The 11,398-nt window shown below is 54.5% G+C and overlaps 2 protein-coding genes across 3 annotated transcripts in view; one reads left to right on the top strand and one right to left on the bottom strand.

The window, feature by feature from the left end:
- The window catches only part of SLC1A5 (solute carrier family 1 member 5), a 10,584-nt gene extending 4,778 nt beyond the window's left edge, over positions 1-5,806 (top strand). The window contains exons 2-8 of the mRNA XM_044671106.1: positions 2,195-2,237; positions 2,332-2,400; positions 3,327-3,478; positions 3,709-3,942; positions 4,233-4,427; positions 4,741-4,875; positions 5,018-5,806. Coding sequence (XP_044527041.1) covers positions 2,195-2,237; positions 2,332-2,400; positions 3,327-3,478; positions 3,709-3,942; positions 4,233-4,427; positions 4,741-4,875; positions 5,018-5,255 — 1,066 coding nt within the window. The 3' untranslated portion in view covers positions 5,256-5,806. The remainder of the gene's footprint in view (positions 1-2,194; positions 2,238-2,331; positions 2,401-3,326; positions 3,479-3,708; positions 3,943-4,232; positions 4,428-4,740; positions 4,876-5,017) is intronic.
- A 318-nt stretch (positions 5,807-6,124) lies between these two features.
- Positions 6,125-10,353, bottom strand: LOC123242970 (fukutin related protein). Of its 2 annotated transcripts, XM_044671105.1 has the most exons (3): positions 10,344-10,353; positions 9,934-9,984; positions 6,125-7,888 (listed from the first exon to the last, which is right to left on the bottom strand). In XM_044671105.1, exon 3 carries the CDS (start codon positions 7,845-7,847, stop codon positions 6,351-6,353), a length of 1,497 nt encoding a protein of 498 aa, XP_044527040.1. In that variant the 5' UTR covers positions 7,848-7,888; positions 9,934-9,984; positions 10,344-10,353; the 3' UTR covers positions 6,125-6,350. The 2 variants fall into 2 exon arrangements, with proteins under 2 accessions (XP_044527040.1, XP_044527039.1); XM_044671104.1 differs by lacking the exon at positions 10,344-10,353 and having other exon boundaries at positions 9,934-9,999.
- Between the last annotated feature and the right edge of the window lie 1,045 nt (positions 10,354-11,398).

Below are 11,398 nucleotides of genomic sequence, written 5' to 3'. Positions count from 1 at the left end.
AGAGAGGAACAGAGAAGGGGTGAGAGAGGAACAGAGAGATGAAGAGGGGGAGAGAGAAGAGAGGAACAGAGAGAGGAGAGAAACAGAGGAGAGAGAGAAGGAGAGGGAGAAACAGAATGATGAATGACCGGGTGAAAGGGTTGGGTCTTTTTTTCTCCCAACCTGTATAATCTGGCTTAACCATCTGGTTCTGAATGTGTTCTGGAGAAGTTATTTGCCCCCCACTTCCCATTAAAAGCTGCTCTGGGACAGTCTGGGTCAAGTTGTAGAAACCCGGGTGAGCAAAAAGCATGTTCTGCATTTTATATACACATGTTCAGCCATGTATGTGTACACAAGCTTACACATATGCACGAACACTGGAGAAAGGGCGTTTGTGTCGGGCAGGACATTAGCATGTATCTGGAAGGTTGGGCATGCAAATACCCGGCCTTAGGCTCATGGGGCGCACAGCTGAATGAGGGGCTCTTCCTTTGCTCCCAGTTACGGCTCATGAGGAGTTAGGCCCCTCTCCTCAGGAGGAGCGAGGGCTAGGAGGCCCATGGGTAGAGGCTGCTGCCAGGGCCGCAGATTCNTAGAATAATTAGTGTCTCTCTCTCTCTCTCTCTCTCTCTCTCTCTCTCTCTTTCTCTCTCTCTCTCTCTCTCTCTCTCTCACACACACACACACACACCTTTTGTTTTTTCATACAACTCTTGTCTTGACACAATCACAGAGCCACCCCAGGAAAGAACAAACTTCCCTTGGGTGATTAACACTTGAAATCTTTGCAATATGTGCCTAGGTGACCATCTGCCAGCAGGCAAGAGAGAGAGAGAGAGAGAGAGAGAGAGAGAGAGAGAGAGAGAAGGGGGGGCATAGGAGAGAGAGGGGGGAACAGAGAGGAGAGGAACAGAGAGACAGAGAGGGGGAACATAGAAGGAGAGGAAAAGGGAGAGAGGAGAGAAACAGAGGAGAGAGAGAAGGAGAGGGAGAAACAGAATGATGAATGACCGGGTGAAAGGGTTGGGTCTTTTTTTCTCCCAACCTGTATAATCTGGCTTAACCATCTGGTTCTGAATGTGTTCTGGAGAAGTTATTTGCCCCCCACTTCCCATTAAAAGCTGCTCTGGGACAGTCTGGGTCAAGTTGTAGAAACCCGGGTGAGCAAAAAGCATGTTCTGCATTTTATATACACATGTTCAGCCATGTATGTGTACACAAGCTTACACATATGCATGAACACCGGAGAAAGGGCGTTTGTGTCGGGCAGGACATTAGCATGTATCTGGAAGGTTGGGCATGCAAATACCCGGCCTTAGGCTCATGGGGCGCACAGCTGAATGAGGGGCTCTTCCTTTGCTCCCAGTTACGGCTCATGAGGAGTTAGGCCCCTCTCCTCAGGAGGAGCGAGGGCTAGGAGGCCCATGGGTAGAGGCTGCTGCCAGGGCTGCAGATTCAAAGCCGCACGTGCTTTTCTTTGTCCAGAGGGACTCCTGCTTAGGGCAGGGTTGTGAAGTGCTCACTCTGACCCCTCCTCCCTTTTCTCTACCACAAATCCCAAGTTTTTCTCTCAGCAAGGACAGTTTCACCTGCTTCACAGGCAGGAATTGCAGGGGGTGCAGTTTGCCAGCTGGTGGGGAGCTTGGAGGGGCTGGCTACCCAGAGAGAACTGGTTCACCCTCTCTGGGACAGATTTTTTCCTTCCCTTATTAACATGTTGCTTGGGCTGCTGAAAGGCCTCCTGAGAACTGGAAAAACCTTTCTAGGGGTAGGGAAGAGAGCCTGAGAAGCCAGTCATCCAGGATTCTCTCTCTTCCCCCCTTCCTCTTTCCCAATCTATGCCCTGCTCTCAGGCCTGGCACCAGCATGGAAATGGACGGGTTCTCCCTTTTTCTTTCCTGTCCCCTGATGCCGAGGTCTCTAAGAATTCTGTGTCCTTTAATGCCCGCTGTTGACTCCCTAGCCAGTGGGAACTGTTTGTTCTCACCCTTCCCCTCCAGGCCTTCTCGCCTCCTTTCCACTTGTGTTAAAAGGGTCATCCGTCTCCCTGGGAGCGGAGATCTGAGGGCAGGCCCCCTGCTCCACCCCGCAGCTGCGTGACTGGGCAGAGACTCCGGGAGGGCTGGAAGGACACCAGGGGTGGGCTGGACAGGGATGGGAGTTTCTCCTTTTCCTTCATCTAGTAGTTTAACTGTGTCTTGCGTTTTTACAGGAACATCTTTCCTGATAACCTGGTAACTGCGGCCTTTAGCTCTGTAAGTCTAGCTCAATGGTTGAGGGAGTGGGAGGGGAGGGCCTGGAGTAGGCCTCAGGAAATCACTCCTTGTCTCCGTGTTCCTTTGATTTCAGTATTCCACCAGATACATAGCGGTCAATGACACCACCGGTACACAGAATGGTACAATAAAGGTACTTTTTGCGGGGCACTGAAGGGGCAGCCCTGGCTTTTCTCTTTTCCCCACTGCTTCTCTCTCCCCTCATCTGGAGGGAAAAGAAGCCAAGGGACTTCTGACCCTTGGATTCTGGAGAATCAGGCCTTGGAGGCCTGCTGAGGAGTTGGTTTGCACTTCCACTGGGAGGCAGCAGGGAGCCATGACCAGCTAGGATCTGGGTTAAGTCAGCTCAGCAGCTCTATCAATCCTTCCCTGGATGCATTTTCTGCACCTCTTGGCCTGTTCCCAAGATTGGGGAAATAGAGCTTCTGATAGATATGTCTAGCCCAAACCCCTCATTTTGTAGAACAGGAGAACTTTTGAACTCAGGAGGGTGACTTGTCCAAGGTCACATAAGTAGTAAGAGTCCAAAGTGGGATTTCAGCCTATCTTTTCTGATCCTCGTTGCTATTTCTTTTACTGAACCAGTTGAAATTTCCACCCATCCTTTGAAATGAAGCTAATATATCACCTCCTCTAAGGCATCTTCTTAGATTTTCTCCTTTGGATCTCTTGGAGAACTTTATTTTTTCCTTATTTTCTCCCTGGTGGAATTATCATGTAATACGTACTAGATTGTGGCTTCTATGAGTTCTATGTGGATAGAGCTCTGCACATGGGAGTGAGAAAGGCTTTGAATTTGAATGCTCCGTGGGGCACTTACTAGTTCTGTGATCCTGGGCAAGTCATTAAACCTTCCTGAGACTCAGTTTTTAATCTGTAAAATGGGGATGATAATGGCACCTACTTCCTAGGGTTCTTTTGGGGGATCTAGTGAAATAATTTCCTGAAAGCCCTCTACAGATATAAGCTGTTAGATATCTCCCAATGCCCAATGCACTCAACGTGAATATTTTGTCTCCACTTTCCCTGACAAATGACCCCTCCCTGTTCTAGGAGCCCTTTGGGAAGGGTGAGGAGGGGATGAACATTCTGGGGCTGGTGGTGTTTGCCATGGTGCTTGGAGTTGCCCTCCGTAAGATCGGGGCAGAAGGGGAGCTGCTCATCCGCTTTTTCAACTCCTTCAATGAGGCCACGATGGTGATAGTGTCCTGGATCATGTGGTAGGACCCCAGGGAATGGGAAGCCTTTCCTCACTGCCTGGAGACACATTGGACGCCTCCCCTGGGGAGCTGGGAGTGCTGGGGTGCTGGGAGTTGGGAGAGACACACCTTCCGTTGAAACGGAAAGGGCAGGTGTGAGGCATGAGTCACCAGCCAAGAGAAGGGGGGGCCGGCTTGCCTAGCCGAGGTCAAGAGCTCCTAGTCCAGGGGCCTCCTCTCCCCCTCCACAGGTATGCGCCGGTGGGCATCATGTTCCTGATTGCAGGCAAGATTGTGGAGATGGAAGACGTAGGGCAGCTCTTCGCCGGCCTGGGCAAATATGTTTGCTGCTGTATCCTGGGGCACCTCATCCACGGCCTTCTGGTCTTGCCCCTCATCTACTTTGCCATCACACGCAAGAACCCTTACCGCTTCCTGTGGGGGATTGTGCCAGCCTTGGCCACTGCCTTCGGGACCTCTTCTAGGTACCCTGCCCAGGTCTCCCAGCCCTCTGACCACAGAACCTCCTCCCTTGAACCCCGAGTCTTGGTATTCATACTTTGAGCCAGCGTGGTATCTGCCATCTCACCTGAACATTGGCAGGTCACAGTTTTTCAGGTTTTAGTGGCAAAATGAAAGGATTAGACTACATTGATGGATGTTCCTGTAGCTCTTAAGCCTTGTCCTTATCTGCTCCCTGAATTGGGGCTTGGGGTAGAGATCCGGTCAGGCTGCACTGACTCCATTCCACCCTGGTGTCCTTTGTTATCCCCAGCTCAGCCACGCTCCCACTGATGATGGAGTGTGTGGAGGAGAAAAATGGTATCTCTAAACACATCAGCCGCTTCATCCTTCCCATTGGAGCCACTGTGAACATGGATGGCGCTGCCCTCTTCCAGTGTGTGGCTGCTGTTTTCATTGCCCAGCTAAACAACGTGCCTCTCAAATTCATCCACATCATCACTATCCTGTGAGCAGGGAGCTTGGGAGGCTGGGTGCCCCGTGCAGGGGTTAGGGGCAGGGATGGCTGAGAAGATTTGGGGTGGTAGGAATCGGGGCAAAGAGAGCAGGGTGAGAGAATATGGTATGTGGAGCAGAGACAAGGGAAGCAGGCAAATCAGGGCCAAGATACATCGGAATGATTCAAAATGGGGTTTAGAAGAGGCACGAGAGGGGAGTGAGGAAGACGCTGGAGGCCCAGAGCTCTAGGGCATGGGGGAGCACATCTTGGGCAAGCTGGGGTAAGGGTTTCCCCCCGACCTAGGAACTGCATCTTTTGGTAGCATCACTGCCACGGCCTCCAGCGTGGGTGCAGCTGGCATCCCTGCAGGGGGTGTGTTGACCTTGGCCATCATCCTGGAAGCTATCAGTTTGCCTACTAAGGACATCTCCATCATCTTGGCTGTGGACTGGCTGGTGTGAGTACTCTTACTCCCAAACTCTCAGGCCAAGGGCATTATATGGTAAGGGCAGGAGTTCCTTGACTTGGTGGAAGCCAGTCTTGGGGAGACCCACCCAGCCTCCTGCTAGCACTCATTCCTTCTCCCTGACCCCCCACAGTGACCGCTTCTGCACCATCATCAATGTGGAAGGGGATGCCTTTGGAGCTGGCCTACTTCAATGCTACGTGGACAACACCAAGGCAGGGGCAGGAAGTCTGGGGTCCGAGCTGGCAGAGGTCAAAGACAATGCCTCCACGGTCCCCCTGTCTCCAGAGGCGGACCCACTCATTCTCAAGATGGTCAAGTCTGGCCCTGCTGGGGATGCAAACACCTGTGAAAAGGAGTCGGTCATGTAGAGTTGCTGCCCCTAGCTTACTCCTGAAAGGGCCGAAGGCCTGGAACTCTCCCAGGCTCCACAAAGACTTAGGGGTGACCCTTTCCGAAAGGGAGTTTCTTTCCCACACTCCAGTGGCCTTTTCTGGCCTGGGAAGGGTCATTTCAAACCCATGGCGTCTCCTTTGTTTCCTCCTCTTTGGGACCCTGCCTGTTGTGTCCTGAGGAAGCTTCTAGAGCTCAGAGAAGGAACTGGACCGACACATTTCCTTTTTGCTGCCTGGGGACACCGAGTTGGACAATTCAGCTCCCCATCCTGACCAAAGGTCTTGGGATCTTCTCCCACCTACCTCTACACCCTTTTCAGGCTGACTGTTGGCCTCTGTGGGCCTCTCTCCTCAGGACACACTGTTCTGGTCCTGCTTGGGCCGGTAGAATTGGAGTGACAGCAGCGTCTGGGGAAGGGGGGGGCGGGCAGGCTGAATGGGAGCAGCACTCTGGCCCCCAGCCCGTTCTCCATTTAGGCTGGGGGAGGAGGTATGGTCCAAGGCAATAAATGTGTGTCTAACCAGTCCCTGGCTTGTGTGCTCTCTTGGGGACACCTGTCACAGGGCAGAGGCCTTTGGGTTTTGGAGCTGGTGGGGAGGGGTGGTGGAGCCAGAAGGCAGGAAAAATGGAAGACAAAAGGACTCCAGTCTTGGCAGGAAACCCCCAGCCCCTCAATGGCTCTCTACAGAAGTCACTGGTCATTCAAGTTCCAAATGGAACGTCCTTCCTTGCCTTTGGACTCCCTAAAAGCCCCCCTTATGGTTCCCCTCCTCCTCTAACTCCTGCAGTTGGGGAAGCATGCCCACTGGTGGTTAAGGGGACCCATGAATCACATAGCAGACAGTCTGGGCCAGCCCAGGAGCAGGGTCTTTTTATTGCTACCTTCCTGAGGTACCACTCCCTGTAACCCCCTGGCATTCCCAGACAGCCTTGATCCTCTCCATGCAGGACCAAGAGTTGGTCTAGTCTTCTCGTTCTTGGCAAGCCTCTTGGGAGAGATGGTTCCTAGAACATGGCAGTCACCGACTCCCCAAAAAACGTTTTCCCGGTGGGTGGGTGGTGGCCCTAAGTCACCCGCTACCCGCGAGGCTCTTGAGGGCAGGATTGGGGTACTCTGGGTTCTCGATGGCACCTGGCCCGAACTTGAGCTCCAAGAAGCGGCGGTAGTTGTTGGGTGCCTGGGCCAAGAAGCCGGCAAACTGAAGGGGCACCAGCGGATGGAGGAAATGCTCTGGGAACTCGACATCCTGGCGGTGGTCGAGCCACGTGTCCTTGGTCATGACACCATTCCGGGGATAGAAGGGCCACAGGTCGACATGGAGGTGGTTGGTCTCACTGTACTGGACCCGGAAGAAGTCTCCCTCCACAGCCTTCTCCCACACGAAGCCCCGCTCGTCCACCACGGAGCCAACCTCAGCCCCCCGAAGCTGTTCACAGTTGGCCACGTCCTCGAGGTAGATGCCAAGGTCCACGTCATAGTCCCAAGGGATGATGTCCCCATGCCGCACTGCTCCCAGCAGGCTCCCCCCTTCCAGCCAGTACCGCACCCGGGCGGCCTCGAGCACCCCGATGACGTGCCGGGCAGTCTCCCGAAGGGCCTGCAGGCAGCACGGGGGTGTCCAGCGGCCCTCGTACAGGTAGGAAGGAGTGTCACCCACCACTGTGTCAAAGCACCTGGCTGTCTCCTTGCCACAGCCGAACCACTCCTGCCTCCCACCCTCCCAGCTGACCAGCCGCATCCCCAGCGTCCGCAAGAGCGCATCGCGCCGGACACGTCCTTCCTTCTCAGCCTTCCAGCGGGCATGGGCTGTGGCCAAGGGAGGCTGTCGGGCAGGGGCGAAGGGTAGGTCTAGCAGGCGCACGGACCAGCCTCGGACAGAGGTCTGAAGGAAGAGGCTGGTGCTCATGGGCCGGGCTAGGGGTAGGGAGAGGTTAAAGAGATCCCGGGTCCTGACCACCACCACGACCTCTCCATCCAGGGCATCACAGAAGGGAGGATCTGGGGCCGGGCCATAGCTGGCTGTCCACTCACGGAGATTCACCTCCAGAGCCATGCAGTGGGGGGGGTTTGCCGTTGCCACGGGGGAAGCCACCAGTCGGGCATGGGTGTTTTTCAGCTCTTCAGCCATGCGCTGGAGCTGTCCAGGGGACTCTGCCCTCGTCCCATCTGGTACCAGAGCCACAAACTCTGTGTCCACGTAGCTTTCGGGCTGGGAAGCAGCAGCTGGACGATCCAGGGAAGGATGAAGCAGGGCCAGCCGGACATTGGGAACAGCAGGCAGGGCCAGGGGTGGGTAGGGGAGGGTGTCAGCAGCTACAACGATGGGTTGGGTAGGGTCATGGTGCAGGAAGGAGGCCACCACCTCGGGCACGGCATTGTCAAAGGCTTCAAATTCCCTGATGAGGACAGTGACCCGAGAGTCTGGAGCTGAATGGGAAAGCCGGGGGGGCCGGATTGCCCGGCTCCCCCGCCGACGCTGCTGCTGCAGCCGAGACACATAGAAGAAGACAAGGAGGTTGAGGGTTATAGCGGCCGCCAGCGCGACCTGGCATCGGGTAAGACGCATCTGGCTTTCGGAAGTGGGGCTAGCCCCGGGATCCTGGCAGCCTGTGTGGGTTTGGGAGGTGGAGGGAAACGTAGGGAGGCATTGAGGCTGGAGTCCCTTGGGCTCTTCCTCTTGGGCTTATACCCCCCCAAATCTCCCCTCCTCTTCTACTCTCTTCCCCAGAAATCCCCCCTTCCTGACCTCCACCCTCCTGTAACCCTTCTTTTTTTAAATCAACCCCCCCTAGCCCCATAACCATTATTGAAGAGAAGAGCATAAGATTCAGAGCTGGGAAGACCTTTAAGCTCAACTACAAAGCCCTCTTTTTACAAAGAAGGAAACTGAGGCTTTAGGGGTGATTTCAAGGTTCTCTTGTCTGCCTTCACACTCGGTGACATTTCTGTTTCCACTAGGTTGTCCTCCCTAGTCCACTTTATCCTGTCTTTTGTCTCTAGTGGGAACAGCTTGGGCATTTTCTGATGAACCAATCCTAGGCCTTGTCTCTTGGGCAGGGGGACTCCCTCTCCAGTCCCCCTCCCTGCCCTCCAGAACCATCACGGAGCAGAGCTCATGGGAGATCTCTCATTGCTGCTGTAGGCCACAGACACAGGAACTGGGTTCTTTCTATCTCTACTTCGCCTTGAAAAGGATCTGCTTGAGTTCGGCATGGCTTAGGACTTCAGTTTATCCATCTTTGGGATATGGAGGAAACTGAGCCTCCATCCAGACAGACTCCAGCCTTTCATGTCTTTTGTCTCCTTTCTCTCCTTGAGGGGTTCCCCTTGAGGAAGCCATGGGGCCAACATCTCCCACCCTCTGTAGCCTTAGGCTCTGGGCCTGATGTCTCTGGGGTCTCAGAGTATGACTCAATGCCCACCCCTAACCCACCAGAGGCAAGGAAGGCCCAGTTCTGGGAAAGCAGCTGAATGGAGTGAGTAATCAGTCAGAGTCCAAGTTCTACGATGCTGGGCATCATCATTGCCTCTGTTTCTACATGGGACTACTGAGATGAGCTGTTCATAACCTTTAAGGCATTATGGAACCTAGGGTTACTGTTCCATCAGACTCTTGTCCCCACTGGGCCTGGATTCAAGTATGCAGGAGACATTCAATAAATGCTTGAACTTAAAAAAGAGGCTCTGAACCCTTGTTAGCATCTTGGGCCTTCCCCTACCCACCCCCCACTCCTTTCCTCCACTGTTCAAGCCCAGATGGGTCCTAGCAGGCTGAGTTAACTCAAGGAAGCCTTCCACTTCCCTCATTCTTCTTGTCCCTTACTCATCCTCCCCAAAAACAAACCAAGCCCTAACCAAACCAAACAGCCTCCTTTCCAGATCTCTGATCATATCAAGCCTGGCTGGTCACAGGGCATAGGAGCTGAAAGGTCACAATTAGGAGGCAGCAGCAAGAATACAGGGACAATCATGTTGGTGCCATAGCTCACCTCTATCCCACTTGAGCCCTGCAGCTCTGGGCCTCAGGTTCCTTGGCTGTAAAAGGCTGCCTTAGCTGGCTGTAGAGGGCCCCTCTGGCCTCAGAGATAGCATCTTAGGGTTATCAGTTCCAGCCCTGGCATTTTATTGAGGCAGAGGAGGGACAGGATTCTGGGCAAAGTTGCACAAGCACTGGTGGCTGAGCCCAGCCTTCAGATCATGTGGAATTCTGTTCAGATCAACAAAGGCTTGCCTGAACTGGGAACGAGGTCCTTCGTAGGGTGTAGGGGGGTGGGGTGGGGTGGGATAGCAGGAAGAGCCCAGATGGGGCTAAGGCAGAGGAGACAAGACACACAGAGAACTACTATACCAGGCTAATGCTGGATCGAGAAGGGATATTGGATGTCATCTCCAAGGCCCTGGCTGGAATCCTAGCTCTGACCCTGCCTTCCTGTGTGCCTTTCGGACAAGTCCCTTGCTTTTTATGGGCCTCAGTTTCCTCATCTGTAAAAGGGATGCTCCGGTTTTCTGCTGGTCTAGAATTCTGAGAAATGACTGTGAGCAGCTGGGTAGAGGAGAGTACCCCACTCCAGCTCCCACTCCATCCCCTCTTTTTATTCTGGCCCAGTAGGCAGTCTCAAAGCCCTCCCAAGGTAGGGGGCCCTAGAGCTTACCTTTTTAGGAGAGTGGTGTATAAAAATCCCCAATGCTGACTGCTTTTCCTGCTGAGGAGTTAGGAAGGGAAAAAAAGCATCAATTAGATTTGAATTTGTGATTCCTACTGGGGGCCTGGCATCTCACCAAATAGCCCAGCTCCACGGCCTTGCCATCCCTCCCCCATCGGTGAAGGGTACAGCTGTCCCCTTGAAAGGGGCAGAGCTGGGCTTCTATCTTTCTTAAGGAGGGCCAGTGAATGAGGGAGGGGATGACTTGGCGTCTCCTCCAAAGGGATGGAGTAGCCACCGATAATTTGGAACCCCTTCCTCCTGCATCTGTCTGGATTTAGGGAAGGGATGAGTGAAAAAGAGGAAGCCTGATGTCCAGTAACCATAGCAACCTGCTTCCCCTCCTCCCAAATGCCAACCTCTAAGCTGTCCCCAAGCACAGCAGCTCTATCCCTGGGTGGGTCTGGACACCTTAAAAGACACCGAGAAGAGGAGCCTGTTACCACAGCAACCATTTTCCTAATTAGCACCCCCCTCCTCCACCCTTTCCCCTGCTTGTTACCTTGTGTGTGTTGGGGGTGGGGGGAGTATCATGGCAATCAACCTTCCTTTCTTTCTCTGGGCACTAGCTCACCCCGGGTCTAGGAGTGGTACTAGGGCTGGATACCATAGCAACCTGCATAGCTGGGGATGGACTATGGAGAAAATGTCTGGGAGGGGGCAAGATTAAGGTGACCACAGTAACAGCTCTATGGCTGTTACCATAGCAACTGGCCTATGCCACTGACAGGGGAGTCTGGGGAGGTAGAACCAAAGGTTTATTCCTGGCCCAAGGGATCCTAAAATTGGGGGGGAGGAGAAGGAAGTAAAGGGGTCGAGGCAGGAAAGTGCCATGGCAACCAACCTGGCCCAGGAGAGGGAGCGGGATTGGCTGGGGGTTGGAGAGGAGACTCATTGAGGCCAGTCGGGATTGCAATGGCAACCCACGAGGAGTGAGGGGGAAAGAATCAGATTAGCAATTTGGGGTACCCAAGATGGGTAGGCAAGAGTTAAGAGGTGTGGTGCGGAGGGTAGGTGTTGCTATAGCAACCAGAGGGCCTGGTGGGAGAGGGATGGGGGGCGAGGATGGGAGGGGCACACGTAGAGGTGGGCCGGTTGCTACAGCAACCGTCGGTTCAGGGTGTGTCTAGGATTCAAGACGGGAGGAATTGAGAAGGGAGGAATACTGGAAGGCCGGTCAGCTGCTATAGCAACTGGCGCACAGAACGGGGTGTTGGAGGGCTAAGACCCAGGGTAGCTTTCCCGGCGTTCGGACACCCGCCTGCCCCGCGCGTCTCCCTCGGGGGCAGGAAGCGCGCGTGCGCGAGCCGGAGCGCGCGGCGCCGGCCCCTCCCCCCGCTCCGCCAGCTCCACGGGCTCGAGCGCGCGTGCGCGCGTGCAACCGCCGTCCGCGAGGGAGGCGCGCGGGGCAGGC

The sequence above is a fragment of the Gracilinanus agilis genome, chromosome 3, assembly GCF_016433145.1.
Source record: "Gracilinanus agilis isolate LMUSP501 chromosome 3, AgileGrace, whole genome shotgun sequence".
In the NCBI taxonomy this organism is placed as follows: Eukaryota; Metazoa; Chordata; class Mammalia; order Didelphimorphia; family Didelphidae; genus Gracilinanus; species Gracilinanus agilis.
The sequence above is the reverse complement of the archived record's forward strand: the minus strand, read 5'-3'. Positions and strand labels throughout refer to the sequence as shown.